General features: G+C 40.2%; 1 protein-coding gene across 1 annotated transcript in view; it reads right to left on the reverse strand.

The window, feature by feature from the left end:
• Window positions 1-16,151, reverse strand: part of OXCT1 (3-oxoacid CoA-transferase 1) — an 82,524-nt gene extending 66,373 nt beyond the window's left edge. The window contains exons 1-3 of the mRNA XM_084224694.1: window positions 15,821-16,151; window positions 12,240-12,348; window positions 10,821-10,911 (exon numbers count right to left, since the gene is read on the reverse strand). Coding sequence (XP_084080820.1) covers window positions 10,821-10,911; window positions 12,240-12,348; window positions 15,821-15,892 — 272 coding nt within the window. The 5' untranslated portion in view covers window positions 15,893-16,151. The remainder of the gene's footprint in view (window positions 1-10,820; window positions 10,912-12,239; window positions 12,349-15,820) is intronic.
• Between the last annotated feature and the right edge of the window lie 1,761 nt (window positions 16,152-17,912).

Raw genomic sequence — 17,912 nt, forward strand, 5'->3', positions numbered from 1 at the left:
CAAGTGATGTTATTTTACATATCTGCTCCTTTAAAAAGCCTTACCAAATTAATAAAAAGTCAGACATGGCTTTGAGTGAATAAAGACATGTTTTTGTTTACACTCCTGTTCACTGGAAAAAAGATAAGCGATTGCTTAGCAGCCCAAGGAGAAAGACACATTGATATTTATAAAGCTAGTTTCTATATGAGGTAAGAGAATGTGTGGTTTTAAATTTTGTTATAATAGTAAATAATTAAATCTCTTACTAAATAACCACCTACTCCAACAAAGGATTTTGGCACTACAAACAAGATGTTCTTGTCTGTGTCAACTGAAACTAAATGCCAGGGATGTTATACAACATTTTTCTTGTGCCAGTGCTTCTAAAATTCTGATATTCTTCATTATGTTTGTATGCTATACTTTGTACTTCTGGATTAGAAACATTTTTCAGGAGTTCCTGCAACCAAGGCTTCTCTGTAAAAATTGCTACTTCAATTCAAGGAAATATGAGGCTAACATATAAATATGGAAATAAACATAGATAATATTATAAAAACATGTTTCTTTCACTTTTCCAGCCCATTATGCAGGATGCCAGCAGACTGGTACATGTGTGTGAAGCTCCTCCACATTTATGTTGGTCTCTGCATCACACAAGCAGAGAACTCAGACCTTCCAGTCCCTTTACAAAAAAGATGCCATGATGCAGAATTACCTCACAAAAAATTATATATATGTGCCACGAGTTGGCTCAATTCAATATAACTTAATTATCCATACAATGGCTTGATATTTCAGGGTAAGAAATACAGAAAAATATTAAAATAATCTTTTAAGTTCTCTTTCAGCACTTTGTAATTAATACACATGTGCTTACAATATATGAATCCTGTTGAAAACACCCTTCCTGGAGAGCTCCAAAGAAATACCAGTTAAAAAAATTTACTATTATGCAGTATTCATTTTCAAATATAAAAGTGGAAATGCTTTCCAGCCATAGCACAGGCTGCAGTGCTGCAGGTGAAGGGAGAGGGGCTGAGTGGGCAGGACCAGCACCAGCTCTTCCTCTCCCACCACAATACTCTGAGAGCTGCATGGACAGACATGCAGTCCCAGTGCCTTCGCAACTGCATGCATCATGAGCACTATTTTAAGGTTAGGCCTATTTTTAGGAGGTGGCCCACTTCAGTGCATACTCAAGCACTTTGGAAACTGGATGAGAGGAAGTGAAACAAGCTTCTCTGACCTGGTTCTCTGAATTTATTCTATGTTCTCTAGACACAAAAGAATGTGATTTATTATAAAAGCTCGCTCCACTCCCCAACTCTGACTGATTATAAAAAAAGTTAAAAATCTAACCATGAAGCAACTTCCAAAATGTTCTGATGCCAAAGCCTTGGGACTAAAATGTGTGTTGCCTAGAAACAACCTGTGTTTCTAACTCCCCACAAGAAAAAAATCCTCCAGCTTGAACCTAAAAGAGCTGAGAATAGAGAAGAAAGAGGAGTCTTGTGGGCAAGAGATTACAAAAAAAAAAAAAATTTAAAAGCCAGAATTTCCTGTATTGATTATTTCAAAGCAGGACAATTCCTCTCACATGAAAACCATCTAACCCTTACATCTCATTATAAAAGGTAGTAAACAAATGTAAAAGACCAGTCAAAATCTGATGGCAGTTAAACAGGTTAGTGTGATTGTGGCACTGTGTGGCAAAAGTGCAGAACTGAAACAAAACTGCACAGTGCTTTTGAGTGCAAAAGCAACAGGAAACTTCCTGAACTGCTTGCAAGCCAGAATTTGCAATCTCTGTGTATCATTCAGGTGGTTAACACTGCTCTTATCATAACAAAACTTATAGAAAAAAAAACTTCTGCATGAAGGCAATGAAATACTGTGTGCATTGATGCAAAAAAGGATGGCAACAGAGGGTTAGAAGGAGATTTGTAATGGCTAAAGAAATTTCTCCTTCATTTCACAAAGATCCATAGTCCTTGTTCCTACATTCTCCGAAGCAGCTACTGAAGCATATTGTCCTTAATAGGATTTTGCATATCATCCTCCAGGATACCATGTAGAAACACTTGATTCCCTGATTTACTACTGTGAGGTATCTTCTATCAAATGAAACTCAGTAGTTATGAAGAAATTAAGGAGAAAGTTGCACAAAGGTTATTGTGTCACACTCATGCCAAGTTGGTCTTCACTTCTTAAGTCCCTCTTTCTTACTCTTCTCCTCAAATATACCAATTTGTTCAAAACCAAAATTGCTGTGCGTATCTGCTATTGAGCATACAACAAGGTCATATTTCCCTACCACCATATTACCTGAGAACAGGAATTTCACCTTTCAAAAGTCATGCACCAGGAGGCTCTGCCTGCCTGGTAACACAAAATTACTTCAACACCCACATGCATTTAATTAAAGAGCAACAGCACAAAATCGTGTTGCCATTACTCATATAGGATTTTTTTGGTTGTACATTTCTTGAAAGAAAATACACTGCCATCCATCTCTTCTGAGGATGCAATCTGTATTCAGGTTTCCAGCCAAAATAACCCTTTTGCTTTCATATGCATCAGTTTTCATGTCCCTTCAAAAACCAATTTTGAACACTTCACCATATTTTATGTTTCTGATGTTTTTCTCTTACATGTCAAAGTCCCAAGAAACACACATTTCACACAGAAAACACTGTTCTCACTCCTATTTTCCCTACCCTTTGATTTTCATGTGACATCTCTATCCAAGATTGCAACTTTCAAAAACCCTCTGGTTTATGGATACTTCTTTCAATATAACAGTTCTATGGCAATTTTAAGTTATTAGTTCTCCCTTGCTGTCTTTTGCTGCTTTCTTGATTGTGTTGTTTTAAGCAAAGAGCTTTTTGAACTTTTCAGCTTTGATTATGTTTACCCTCAAAATGTTACCTGTAAAAATTTGCCTTGCAGGCTACACTCCACCTATCAAACAGCAACCATAGAAAGAAAAAAAAGAACTTTTACTGAGTGCATGAAAAGAATATAACCCATACACCTATTTCAAAAGCTAGATTTAGTCCTTTACAAATCAAAACAAAGGTAAATGCAATAAAATATGTGGCCTAGATAGGAAGGAAGAAGGTGTGGTAGAAGTTGGCATAGTTCTTATGAGTGAAGTCAGAAAAGGAAAAGTACACATTAGTGCTGGACACTGAATGCATTCTTTTACCTTCAGATATGTTTGGATTTCTAGAAGTCTGCCCATTCTGTATCAAGATGAAAAGTGAATCAACAGAATACATGAAATGCATATAGGAAAAGAGAACTAGGCATTCATCAAGGATGTCAGTGACCCAAGTTACCCCACACTATTGATACAGACAAGAAAAATTAAGGAGCTCTGAATGTCTAGCAACACATTCCCCACAGTTGTTTTGTCCCTCTCAGACCTACAAAAACTATGTCTGCCTTTTCTAATTAAAAAAATTCATCTAAAATTACTCCCTGACAGATCTAGCCCACATATCTCCAGTGTACTGGAAGCAGTCAAAAGCAACATATTGGTATTTCACTGCAGATAAACAATAATCTGCTGCTCTCAGCCCTTCTTCCTTGCTGTCTCAAGCATAACACATTCTACAGGACCACAAGGAAGAAGAGATTACCTAAATTTCCAAACTGATAAAAAGCTTCACATGCCAACAAGACCTACAGCAGGAAATAAAAATTTGCATTCTTAAGCAGAAAAAAAATGGTTATTTGGAATGTCACACACTCTGGCACAAAACATTCAATGCCTTATTGTTGGGGGGGGTTGTAAAAGGAAACATCACAAGACAATTACAACTCTCCTCTCTCTCTGCCTTTGTAAAAATATTTGTTTCTAAAACATGTGGGTATGGTCAGAACAGACTGGCTGCCTTTACTGGATCGAAAGAAGCGTCAATTAGAAAAATGGCCTCCTTCTAGATTTCTTGAAGAGATAGCTCCCTCTACTAATTGTTCAAAGATTCTTCAGAAGCTGATATTCCTGGGAGATTACACATAACCAGAAATTATTAGTTATGAAATATTAAAATGAATATATTGAGTTTTAGAGAATTAAATCATGTTAATCAAGGAGCTAACATGATGCAGGCCCTGATCTTCCTCCTCTCATAATTTGGAGACTGGAAAGATAGGAGGGCAAAACTACACCACCCCTGAAGACTACAGATTGAGAAGGAAAAGCATGCAATAAGAATCCTGTGGCAAGGCTTCACCTCAGGCAGAAACTAAAGTTCTGCAACTAGCTGTTGCTGAAAAAAAATGTACATAAATGGTTGGTTCTACGCCTGGAAAATATTTTATGTAAAGATACCAGTCAGCTTCTGGAGATAGACAGGCAGTCTTTTTAGGTATTCATCAGCTCCAAGTGTTACATAATGAAGCATGAAACTTGATAACAAACGGACCTGTTCCAGAGCTAGAAATTTTCTTGGCAATAGGCTAGGGGTGAGGAAAGGAAACAATTTCCTCTGACATTCTCCGTGTAGAAGATGAGAGGCTGATTTTATTTGCAACATCAGCTTTTCAGTCTTCAAAAGGATTTGCTCCAAGTTACATGCAATTATGCGTTCTGACAGATCCACAATTCCTAAGGGAGACCCGATATGCTTCCCAACTAAAAGGAATGCATCAATCACTACCTGCATGGCCTTCCCTAGAAGCAGAGACTTAAGCTTTCAGGCTTACAGGGGTGCCTGACTACAGCATGAAACTTTACCAACATGAAAGTTATGTGAACGGAGGTACCACCCACGTTCTTAGGCCCACAAAAATAAAGTATAATCCTGGCAGCACCAGAAAGATCCTTAATAGCCTTTGTGCAGAAAATTAATAAATGCCTACTAGATGGTGTTTGCTGGAAGACACTGAACAAAAGTGCAGGCACACCCAGGGCAAAATGAATGCAGGCAATCATAACAGTTCTTTATAGCTCATCTTCCCCAGTCTTACAGCTGGCTCTAACAATGACACTATGTCCTACAATAATTTCCCCATCTGTAAGGCTACTAAAGAGCCAGCTCAGGTGATACTGTGTTTCTCCTTCTCCATCCCTCACTTCCCAAAGGGCACCAAGAATGAGAACAAGATGAGGAATAGGAGTTAACTAACAGATAGAGAAAAACAGATTTAGCTCACAGAAAGGTAAATTATTCAGAGATATAATGCTTATTTGCCTTGTTGTTTCTTGACATTTAGCCAAATGTCTTGACACTGTCTTCAGGCACCTTCTTTTTCTAGGATATTTTCCCATATGTCTGATTGCAAATTGCTAAATGGAAAGCAAAAAAGAGAGGATGAAGCTCTCTGTAGACTGAAAAAAGAGGTGGAAGAGAGAAGTATGGGTGCTGCCATATGCCACGGCAGCCCTACTCAGGAGACAATGGGAGGGAGGGAGGCAGGCAGACAGGCCAGGGCTGTGGAAAATCACAAAGCCCTGTGTCTAAACTGGTGTTCCTGAGCCTTACTCTCCCTCTACTCCTTCTCTGCAGTGTCTGCACTGGATCCTTGTCCTTCTGCTACTGAAGTATTCTCATGGGAACTCTGTCCTCTCTGCTCTCATAACTTCCTCTAGAGTCTCACAGCAAAATGGCAGTATTGTTCCTCCACCATCCTCCAAAAATGATGCTCTTCTGCTGTAACAGTGATGGGTGCAGGCATATAAGCCAAATCCATACAAGGTAGATAATTTCTCAAGAGGAGAAATACTGTAGATTGCACGGTTACATCAGCAGCAGTCTCCTCTCTCCACATTCCTTTCTGGTATGAAATGGTGTACGGTGTCTTTATAATATCAAGTGAAACAACTCTATTCAGAATGTCTAAAATGTACCATATTTTTCCTTCACAGAGAAGGTATATTGTATAGAATTAATCTGATAAAAATTTAAATTTCATCATGAATGTGTCGCACTTCAAAAGTCACCTAGCCAAAAGAAAGGTCTATCTTTCATTGTCATTTCTACAACCAATTCCTCAACCATGCTGAGTTCTATATCTATTTTTTTCTCATTTGTCATCACAACCAGAAAGCTGTCTCCACAGCTGATTTCTCAATAGTTCCATGTAGTACAAAATTAGTACAATTTGCCCTGCCAAAATCCTAAATCACCTCCACACTAAAATTAGCTAGATGACCTAGGCAGATTTTCAGGGATTTGCAGATCAAAGAGTGTCGGCAATTTAACAGCTGTAATAAAGCATCTGATTAGATTATTTATAAATAATGCAGACAATCTGAAAAAAATTCAAATTCAAATAATCAAATTCACTGAAAATATATAGTCTCCTGATTTTGGCAATTTGCCATGTGCTGGATTTTACATAACTCCACTCTTCTCTCTCTACCAAAAGAGGTAAGAATCACAAGCGGCCTTGTTTTTCATTTCTGAAAATATATCTAATTTGGGATATCTGAAGAACTTCTTAAAAATAGACAAAAATGACATATACAATTTAAGACACTCTGAGCATCACCTTGATCCCATCTCTGTGTACACACAAGCCTCCTTGCCTGTTCCTCAGACATTTTCAGCTACATTTTAACTTTCTGAACCAAGAGATTACCTAATTTGTTACACTAAAACCACTAAACACTTAATACTACATTGAAAAACTTCACAACCTTCTGTGAATTTAAAACGCAATTTCCACATGATGGTATTTTTTTACATACACATTTACACTTGAATATGTTTGTAATAAGTGTAAGTAGTATTAAGACAGACAGACAAATATTTTAGTAACAATAACAGTGGAATTAAGCCACATTAATTACATGCAAGAAAAAACAGGGAATCCACAGCAAAGATGGCAGACACATTCTGGTTTTAACATAAATGTACCATTCAAAGCAACAACTGAAACGTGAGATAACCTTAAACTTTACCTTACAGAACATTTATCCAACCTACCTTAAATCCAATTTAATTAATTGTGAAGAATATAAACATTTTGTCCTTTAGAATATGGGGTGCAGCAAGTTTACCACTGCATCTGATCCCACAGACTACTTCCTTTTGGGGATTTGGGAACCACAAATAGTCCAACCCATTAAGAAAACAAGAGTATTATGCTTAACAGAGCTAAGTAATGGCACTCAGGCATCATGATCAAAAGTGCAAATGCTTATCTCAAAGTCATTTTTTCCTTCCTAATGCCTAACATTGTAACATTAAAAGATCTTCAAAAAGAATACAGAGACCAAAGGTTCAAAAAGCTGATAATGCCTTATAAGAACACAGTCTGAACCAGTGATAATCTGACGGATGCTGTCAATCTCCTTTCAGATGATCGCCCAGGTGATAAGCAATTATGATCTTAACTGTGACTTCTCTATTTTTAGTGTAAGTGAAAACCTTTTGTTCAACACTACTGCATTCAAAAAAGGAGCATTTTTAAGTCTCAAAACCAGACAAAATCAAAATTTGATAAAACAATCAGACCCCACACACAGTTATGACAAATAATGGGCTTCATTTTCAGTCTGCAAAATTCAGCCTGTTCGGTGGCAGATACAATGAAAAATGCTGATTTCAGGATGTGATTACAGCCAAAATTATTTATCCATTTTATTAAGCACAATTAATTACAAATAATAATTTCATGCACTTTTTTCTTTTTAACTTTCATTTTAAATATCTGGCTATGTTGATAGTTTTCGTTGCAACACAGGTCCTGAAACAACAGATAGCCTGCATTAGGAAAGTCTAAGCATAGGCTGAGCCAAAACATCCAAGTTCCAAGTAACTTCAAATCAGAATGCAGCAAGATACCATGAAGTTACATGGAGATGAGAAAAAAGCCAAAAAGGTATGGTATACTAATCACAGCTATGTTGGGAATTTACTGAATCAATGTTTAAAGTGAGATTTTAAACATTTATTTATTTACCCATTCTTTCATTTATTTGCTATTTTAAAATATTTTCCTTAATTTTAGTACTGGCAAATGTGGAACGAATCAAATTAAAACAAGAATGAACAAAAATCCATAATAAAATGGGTTTTGGTACCTACTGAGACAGAATACTCTCAATTTAAAGGGCTTACCAAAACACAGTATAAATAAAGTATTTACAGTATGAACACTATAAGTAAAACAAGTTATAGGAGAAGGTGTGAGAGGATGTATTTTAGAAGCACACCTATCTTTTGCAGTTATCTTGCATTATTGCCCTGGTTCACAAGCTTCAGTTTCCCCTGCAGCAAGTTGTGTAAATACCAGAGGTACTGAATATTTGAACTGCTTCACTTTCAAACACTTTGCCTTGTTTGGCTTGGCAAAAGAGTAACTGCTCTTAAAGGAGCTGTTTCACTGGCTAGCACACAGCATGAGCATAATGTGCAGCAGCAGACAGTAGCTGAGCAGTGTGACAAAGAGCACTTCATTACACTGCTGTACAACCTGTCATTGAAAAGCCTTCAATAGGCCGAAAACAGGACTTCACTTGCCAGCAATTACCTGATTTGAATAAGTTTTTGCACAAGGAATCTCCTCCCAATTTAAATGCAACACAGAACAGTAAGTAGGATGTGAACTTGTGAACATCCTACTCCTTTAAAGTTGTTTCCAGACACTGCCAAGCATTTCTAGGCTCTGCTGAACCTTGTTTCCAGCTAGAAAAGTTGGCAAGAACACTTCAGGACTTCCTAATTACTGCTTTCCCTTAGATGTAAGCAAATGGCTGTCTCCACTGCTGCTATTTTAGTTATGAACAGACAGCTCTGTAACATTCCATGGTTCTCACATATTGAAAGGCATGTGACTTAATCCATGCAGCTTCACTGCTCTCCAGAATAGGCTGTCTGTCCATGTACTTGGCTTCTTCCCTGCTCCAATTACAAGCTGCCTGCTAACCCCTGCAGGACAAGAAAACCTGACCACAACCAATTACCTCCTATTTGCTGGAAGAGCTGGAGAAAAGAAAGCAGCTGCAGTCAAGAAACAAATGCAGCCAGGCATCAACTGCAACCCAAGGTCACCAAAGAAAAGCACACTAAACCATATGGCAATTTGAAAGTGGCAAATTACTCATTCCACAAAGTGCCTGACACCTCAACATTACAGGAACAATTGACCTTTTGAATACAACTGCTATAGAGTATATGATTGCTGTGCTCCTTCAGTTGTAAAATCATTTAATAGTGTTCCAATATTTCATAATACCACTAAACTTTTGGACATGGTATTAGAAGATGCTAAGAAGATGCATGGTATTAGAAAAGCATGGTTTTTTACAGGCTAATTAGAAGATTAGAAATTGTATCAACTGCTGTTATGAGAATTCTGACTTTATTTCTCACAATAGCTGTGTTTTAACCTGGTTCCCAAACACTACCATATTATAGCAGGATAAGTTCCACGTAGTAGTCATACAGTAAATACAAAGATAGATTAAACAGCTATTTTATTATTAATTAAATTTCAAAATAAATTATACTGTTCAACAGAGGAGTAAAACATGTATTTTTACAAACTAGACTTTTAGAAAAAACTCTAGATGCCCTTGAGCGTTTTCAAATTGTTACACTGCTCTGTGAGGAACTCTCCAGGCTTTCATTAATATTATACAAAACTAGTTTCAAGAGAACGAGAATTAAATTTTGCTTTCCTGCCAGCAGCCAACAGAAATTTTTACATAAACCACTTCCCCTCAAAATCTAAACAACTTTCAGGAAAGTTAACAATATTTCAACATAAATTAATTCTGACCTATAACATCAGCAACTATATTCAAAATCCAATACAAAATGTCTTGCTTTTTTATCCTATTCCACAGTGCTCCTCTTTCTACTTTTTCTAATATCCAGACTTTCACCTGCCCTTCAGAAACATCTGTTCAATCTCTCTATCTGCACATATATGTGTGTTATTCAAAAATATGACTATAAGGAAAGTTAATGATTTCTACTCTGGCACTTGATCTTTCCACTCAAAATTATTTCTCTTTCTTTCTTCTTTATATCATCCAGCAGAAATTGTTTCCCACAAGATTCCATGGAGCTTAAGTTTGACTGTGTATGTACCAAATACCAATACAAATCATTTGTTATCCAATGAATGTGCAATTAATATTTTACATATTAATATTTTTATTTAACTTAATTTGTATTTTCATCAATGCACTTCAACAGAAGTGGTTGCAGTTATTTCTCTATATGGAGATCATTAGGTACTGTGGAGCTTACTACAATGAACAGCCTGTGTAAAAATTAGCCTGAATGAGAAGATGAGAAATTATACATGAAATAAGTATTCTCAATTTCAATCCCACATGAATTTCTTAAGGGGCAAACATTTTAAAAAATAAATCAAAAATCTGAAGACTCATTACAGAGACTCTTCATTCATTCATCATGGATATTCTCTGCTGTTTCTGTGTTGCCTGGAGTTTTTTTTAAAGCAGCAAATACAGTAAGAGGGCACCAAACTGAGTTTAAAAACATATCCCTATTTGGAACTTCACAAAAAAACATACACACAAAATCACTGATACTAGATATAAAGCCTCTCAGTTAGACTTTTCAGTTACAGTCAACCAGTTTAATATACATAAATTTAAAAAAAAATATTTATAGTAATATAACTGCAACTCTACACCATGACAATTGGTCCTTGACAAAGTCGAGTATACATATAGTACTGAGTTTCCTGGGCTCCTTCCCAAAAGAGCACTTTCAAACCAAGCTGTCTGGTTAATATAAAATTAAGATGGTGAAAAGAAAGATTATTTTCATATATATCAACCTTTTCACATAATTGGAATTTTTAGTCTGTACTTATTAAACCACAGACATATGAATACCTACCCTGCATTGTTACTGACTGCTGTAATTCCCTTTACCCCAGTCTTCAGTAAACCCCCAATGAGGTTTTCAGGAATCCCACACAATCCAAAACCTACACAAAATAAAAAAAAATTGATTATGTAACAAGTGTTTGAAAGAACACAGAATGTTCACAAGTATGGGAATTAAATATCTTTTCTGAGAAGCTCCTTAGCTCAACTAAATAAATCAACATTTCGAGAAAGACTTGCCCTCTAGTACTGGAATCTCCCACTCACCAGACACTTCCCAGTTTGGAAAAAGCTCTTTACCCATCAGAGTGGGCTTTTAGGGAAGTGCTCCAGGGCCATGGCTCTCCTTACGTGTGTCCTCAGCCCTGTACCCATTACTCCTCCTTCTCTTTCTACCCATTTAACCTTCCTATCTTTGCTGCACATCCCATAGCTTAGCCTGTGCAATTAGGTGATAAAAGTCTAGGAGTCTGAACACCCTTGGAAGATATCGGCCTGGAATCACAAAAATCTAGATCTCCACCAAGGCACAAGAGCCTCACACTGCCACCTATTATGAGAGACTCCAGTACATCTAAAATGAAATACCATGTCATACTACAAGCACTACCTTTTCAAAGAACCACGGAACCAGTTCGGTTCTAAAAGACCCCTGAGATCTTCAAGAACAACCTATCTTGGCCTCAAAACTTCTTTTCTTCATGAATTAGCAACAACAACAAAAACAAACAAACAAAATTCCTGCAGAAGGAATTTTGCCTCATTATATATCTCCATTGAAGTGCTTTACAATGTCACATTCATTACTTCTGCAATATTAAAACAACCTAAGAAATAGATAAATCACTTTTTTTAAAATGCAGATTGAACAGCAAGAAATTGTGGAAAGCGTGTACAATATCTAAAAGCTCAAGTCACAGTGAAAGTTAGTATGATACAACTTCTCAACTCTTCTGGAAATGCTACACCTAAGCATTAAGTGTAACATAGATAAGCATTATCTTCACTTCCTAAGACAGAAACAGGTTAGGCAGTTTGTTGAAAGTCACAGAGACCCAGAGACTATGCAGACAAACTATACAGAGAATGCAAACATAAAATAATCAAACCATGTGAAATAACAATGCTATCTTGAAAATTCCCAAGGTCATTTTCTGAATTCAACCAAATAGAGGACAGTTTTTGGTTTTTGCTAGTCAGGAAAAAACCCTATTTTTCTGAGTTTTTTTCCCCTTCCCTACAACACAACCTGGATTTTCTTGCTGAAAGAGTATGCCCCTCATAAGCAGAGTAGGAAACCACTTGTTTAAAAAATCATGCAATTCCATGGATTCTCAAATTAGTTAATAGTAAAAGAAACACGGTAAATGAGTAAGAAGTATCTCATTAACATAACATGCTTGCAATCATAAAGAATTTCAATATTTACCACCAACAAGTATAGTTGCCCCATTGGGTATATCTTTTACAGCTTCAACAGGATCAGTGTAAAATTTTGTATTGCGATGACAGCTGGTAGAAAAATAGCATCCACAGATCTGCAACAACAATAAAAGAAACAAGTGAATGAACAAAAGGCATTATACAGCAGCTTTGTAATGAAGAGCATGCCTCTGTCTAGATAAAGGGGGAAATAGAAAAAGATATTGCTGCTGTAAATACTAAGTGGGGGTGGAGGGGGAAGGAGAGCAGGGGTGAGAAGGAAGGGAAGTAAAGTGCAGGTGTCAAAAAAAAGAGAATTCCATCCTGAATTACTGACAAATTGTGCCTTTCTGAGAACAGATTTACAAATGCAATTCCTCAGCACAAGTTGGAGACATCCTCACATTCCTTAAACCTACATATTGCTACATGAGCTTCAAAGGCATCCTTTGATGCCTAAACATAATCAGAAACTGCTGAAAGAAAGACAACACCACCACAAAATTTGAGGGGAAGCCACAGAACAATACGAAGAACAGCACTGTACCAGCAGTATGGTAAGCAGGGTCACCCTTCCACAGAGTGAACCCTCCCCCAGTTTCCTTGTGCAGTCTTAGAACTTTCTAACATGGTCTTAGAGATCCTTATGTTGTTGAAGAACAGACCATAATCAAGGAGACTCCAAGAAATGCATGAAATATGGAGGGCAAGAGGGAAATCAACATAAATCCCATTCCCAAACCTGGACCTCACAGTGCAAAGCCATTACACAGTAGTCATCCTAATTTATGTATGTACTGTTATGTACTTAGGTCACAGTTACTTTTTTTTCTCTTTAGGTATTTACCACTAATGCTATGCATTAATACTACTCAAGCATTTGTTCAGGCACCAGAAGAAAATCTGACACCTAAGTCGCTATGTTGAAACAGTCTCAATAATTTCAGAAAATCTGGAAGCTGAAGTACTACCTACTGGTGCTTCAAATTCTAGCTTGATAGCAGGAGTGAAAAAAATATATTGTGAAAGAGATATAAAAATTAATAAATAGGGTAATCTACACACTTTGAAGACAATAGTCCAGTTCTTCCCTGAAGAGTTACCTTGAGAGTTACCTACAGTTACAACGAGGGCAAAAAATTTTGGCTCAGTTTCAATATTATACAAGCTGTTCTCTTTTTATAATTAAAGCTGCAAGAGTTTATACTGAATATTAAGAAAACCCTTCTGAATGGAAGCTTACCTCTTCCCAGTGGGGACCCTGATGTTCCTCTGCTTTCATGGGCTCAATAAAAAATCAGTATGTGGGTCATAAGAAACAATGTCATGTGAGAAAAACTGCAACAGCGTTCTGCATGCCAAATTATACCATGAATGTTTCTCCACTGATCCATGGTACTTGAAAAATCACGGAGTCAGGTGCAATCCCTTCAGACTTCCCTGAGGGAAACATTGTGCCCATCTTTAAAAAGGGTACAAAAGGAGGACCCCAGGAACTACTGACCTGTCAACCTCACCTCTGTGCCTGGAAACGTCATGGCACAGATCCTCCTGGAAGCTGTGCTAAGGCACAGGAGGACAGGGACATGATTCAGGACAGCCAGCACAGCTCCACTGAGGGAAAGGCCTGCCTGATCGTAATAGTTACCTTCTGTGATGGAATGATCATGTCAGTGGACAAGGGAAGGGCTATGGGTTCATCTGCACTCCTGTAAAGCCTTTGATCCAGTCTCCCACAACATCCTTGTCTCTAATTTGGAGAGAGACGGATTTGATTGCATAGTTTTGGTGGATAAGGAATTGGATGGCCACATCCAGAGAGGATGTGGCCAAAGGCTCAGATGGATATTAGTGACACATGGTGTTCCTCAGAGGTTCATGCTGGGACCAAGACTGCTTAAAACCTTCATCAATGACAAAGAGAGATCAACTACACACTCAGCTAGTTTGCAGGTGACACCAAGCTAATCAGTGCAGCTGATAACCCTGAGGGATACGATGCTATCCAGAGGGACCTGGACAAGACAGATGCTGGTGCTGCACCTGTATCAGGGAAACCCCAGGCCTGAGTACAGACTGGGAGAGGAACTCATTGACTAATTGGTCCTACTGGTGGGGGAGAGGCTGCACAAGCCCCGGCCATGGCACTTACAGCCCAGAGAGCCAAACGTGTCCTGGGCTGCATCCAGAGCCCCGTGGGCAGCAGGGCAGGGAGGGGATTCTGCCCCTCTGCTCTGCTGAGACCCACTTGGAGCACTGCATGCAGCTCTAGGGTCCTCTGAACAGGAAGGACAGGGACCTGTCAGAGCAGGTCTAGAGGAATATTAAGTGCTGGCAGCTTTGGGAATCACAGTACAACAGGGCTGCAAGATGGCTTGAGGGTGAGGGCTGGAGAGAAGCCAGGCCTCTGCTGTGTCCCTGTACCCACGCATAGGAAAGTATTTCAGAGGCCACGTGGTACCTTTTTTTTAATCTTCCTGACTGTGTGCAACAGTGGTGAACAGAGAAGCATGTGTTACACAAGTGTGCATTTGCAGGTTGGATGTCTCCAATGAGTGTATCTGCTCTTCTATCCTTCTATGTTCCTCTTCTTGTGCCTTTCCTACCCACCCAGTGTTTGAGAGCAATGGGCTTTCAGGGACCTAAGGCACCAAGGATCACCTATGCTTCCCAGTGCACCGAGGCAGCAGGCGAAAACCTCAGGAACTAGCAGCAATTCTGGCAGGTTTAAGGAAGTAACATGGGGACTGATGAGCTCCTTCCTAGAATAATCAACAGATTTTAATTATCTGGAAAAGCAAAAATATGACATGGTAAAACAAAACCTGAAAGTGCTAAGATTTGCCCATAAGAATATCAGGAGTAGTAAACAAAGGCATAAGAAGGTGAGCTTTTTCAAATAAAATAAATTAAGAAAAGCCATAGAGACACTTCTGGCTGAAGAAACAAAAAAATAACTTTGCTATGGTTACATGTGGGCTGGAAACCACTAAATCCGTGAGATTTGGCAGAAGCTTCCCGTAGCAGGGGAGCTGCACGGCTGCACAGCACACGTTTATGGACAGCAGTAGATGGCGGGGCTGCCAGCGAGCTGTGCACACCTGCTGCCCACCTCCGGGTGAGGAGGCGGTGAGAGCAACACACTGTAACTGTGCTGCCTGTGCAACTGTGCTTGAAATGATGGGGATCTAAATTATTCATAATAATAAATTAAATGTAAAACCAAAAACATAAAACCTCAACGCCAACCCTCCTTGCCAGCGTCTCAAGGTCACCGCATCCCCACCCGCCGCCGGGCCCGGGCCTGCGGCGGGGCCGCGCTCTGCCCTCCCTCCTGCTGCCGCCGCCCGCGGAGCTGCCGCGGGACAAGCCCCTCACGAACAAAGCAAAGCCATCGCTACTCCGCGGAGCGGGAAGCGCCTCCCCGGGGCCGCAGGGCGGCCGCCCACCCGGGGCTCGGCTACCCCCCGCCACACACGCCGACCCCGGCGCGGGAGGCTGCGAGCACCGTCCCCGCCAAGGTCACCCGGCGGGCAGGGCGAGGCGGATGGGCTCGGACCCGCCTTCCCCGCCGCCCCTCGCCCTTACCTCAGCCCTGCGTGCGGCGGGGAGGAGGATGCGGCGGCCGAGGGGCGGCAGGAGGAATTTGAACGCCGCCATCTTCGCGCTGCGCGGCTGTTGGGGAGCAGAGCGGGGTCGGGAGCCGGGCCGGGCTGGGGCGGCGGCTGCGGGAGCCCAAGGCGGGACGCGGGGAGCAGGAGCGGCGGGACAGCGGAACCCGCGGCGGAGGGAGGGTGAGGGGCTCGGCCCTGACGTGCGCTGACGTCGGTGCGCCCGAGGCGGGGCCGCCGACTGAGGGGGGCCGGAGGGTTGAGCGCCTCCGTGTCCCCTAGGCCGCCGTCTCGGTCCGGGAGAGCTGTCCAGCCGCCCCGCACCTGCCGAGCACAGGCAGCCCGTCCCGGGCGCTGTCCCACGGGAGGGAACAGCCCCCACTGCTGTAACTCCGCTGACACCTCCGCTCCGTCGTCAGCGGGTTTGTTCGTCAAAACCATCAGAACCCGCACAAAACACAGGAGGGCTAACTCTATCAGCCGGCGGCACACCAGTGTTACAATGTTACAATCACTTCAGAAAACAAGAGCTTTTCCTGGTTTTCTTTCCTTTATCTTGTTTTCCTTTCCACGATTACCACAGATGGACAACTCAGATGTGCCATCTCAGCCATTTCCCCTGTAAAGTTAAGGTGGCTTAAATTTATGTGTTGTCACTTTGTGACCAAGGACTAGCAGCACAAGACTTAAGCAAAAGGCAGAGCCTAAATGGTTAAGTTTCCAGTGCATAATGTCAGGGTGACCCAGACTCCAAAAAGCACATGGTCTCACAGAGTGCCGGGACGCTATGTTTGGGGGGGAAAATGTTACTAGAATAGATGTGTACTTGTTGAAACGGCAGCCACATGATGTGAACTGCTGGCCCTTTTGCTGCTGCTAGAAGTAAAGTTCAAAATATGCCTCTGCTATTATTTACAGTTCCTAAAAATACCCCTAATGATCAGTGCGTGCCCTAAAAATGCCCAATGCAACAGAAGGATTCACAGAAAAAAAAGTGAGAAGCTGTTTAGAGGCAGGAAAAGAGAAATTGTCCTCACGCACATGACGGGAGATCACACTTCTGGCAGGTCATGCTGCCCCTTGTCTTGTTTCCAGGCAGTTTCCAATGCAGCTGCCAGCCTCACTGTAATTTGCCATTGTGGTAATCAACATGCGGAAGGATAAGCTACAAGGAAAACAAGGTCTTCAGAGTGTGCTGCTGGTCTACAAAATGTTCCTGCAGAACCCGCCCATTTAATTCAGAACACTGGTCCTGCCTTGCTGCTGGTGGCCTGTGGCCAGCCACTCTCTTATATAAGCATTTTGAAAATTGCCAGTTCCTGTACTTACAGTTCACATAACAGGCAAACCTTGCAGACACCAGTGAAATGTGGTGGGGACACCTTCACTATTGTGAAGGTTTTCAGTAGTTTTCTAGTTATTCACCATATTTAGCTAGTCAGTTAAGTTTGGGAGGGTGGCAGGGGGGGAAAAGCTACAAATTACATAATAAACTAAAACCAAAATAACAGCACAGCTTGTATTCTCATGGGACTAAGCATTAGCATAAAAGTTTCACTGGATTTCTGAACTTTGGTTCTACCTAAATCTTGTATAAACAAGTAAATTCCTTAAGTCATGTTTCCTTTCATGACAAAACTTCCCTAAGCATGGAAAAACTTGTCTAAAGAAAGTTTATTCTCTTCAGTTCAGTAAGCTATCTTCCTTTAAACCAAGAGAGTGCACTGTAGAATTTCTCAAAGTGTTCAGCACTGAGTATTTGTTATATACCCAACTAGCATTTATTTTGCATGGAGTTTGCACTGTTTGGGATTCCAACACTGCTCCTCCTTGCAGACTGAAGGTAAGGGGCTAACTGCATGCAGTAGGTATAGTGATGAGTATTAATACCTCCTTGGAACATCTATTATGTAAAACCACTTACTCTACTTACATAAATTAGTTTATTAACTAAATTGTCCTTATCAGGTGCTACAGATTATGTTAACCCACTTTTGTTTTTAAATTGCAAAGTTCTCATGCTTTGGACTGCAAACATTTTTGGTTTAGAAAAATTCCAAACATTACTG

Source organism: Fringilla coelebs (assembly GCF_963513975.1).
Source record: "Fringilla coelebs genome assembly, chromosome: Z".
In the NCBI taxonomy this organism is placed as follows: Eukaryota; Metazoa; Chordata; class Aves; order Passeriformes; family Fringillidae; genus Fringilla; species Fringilla coelebs.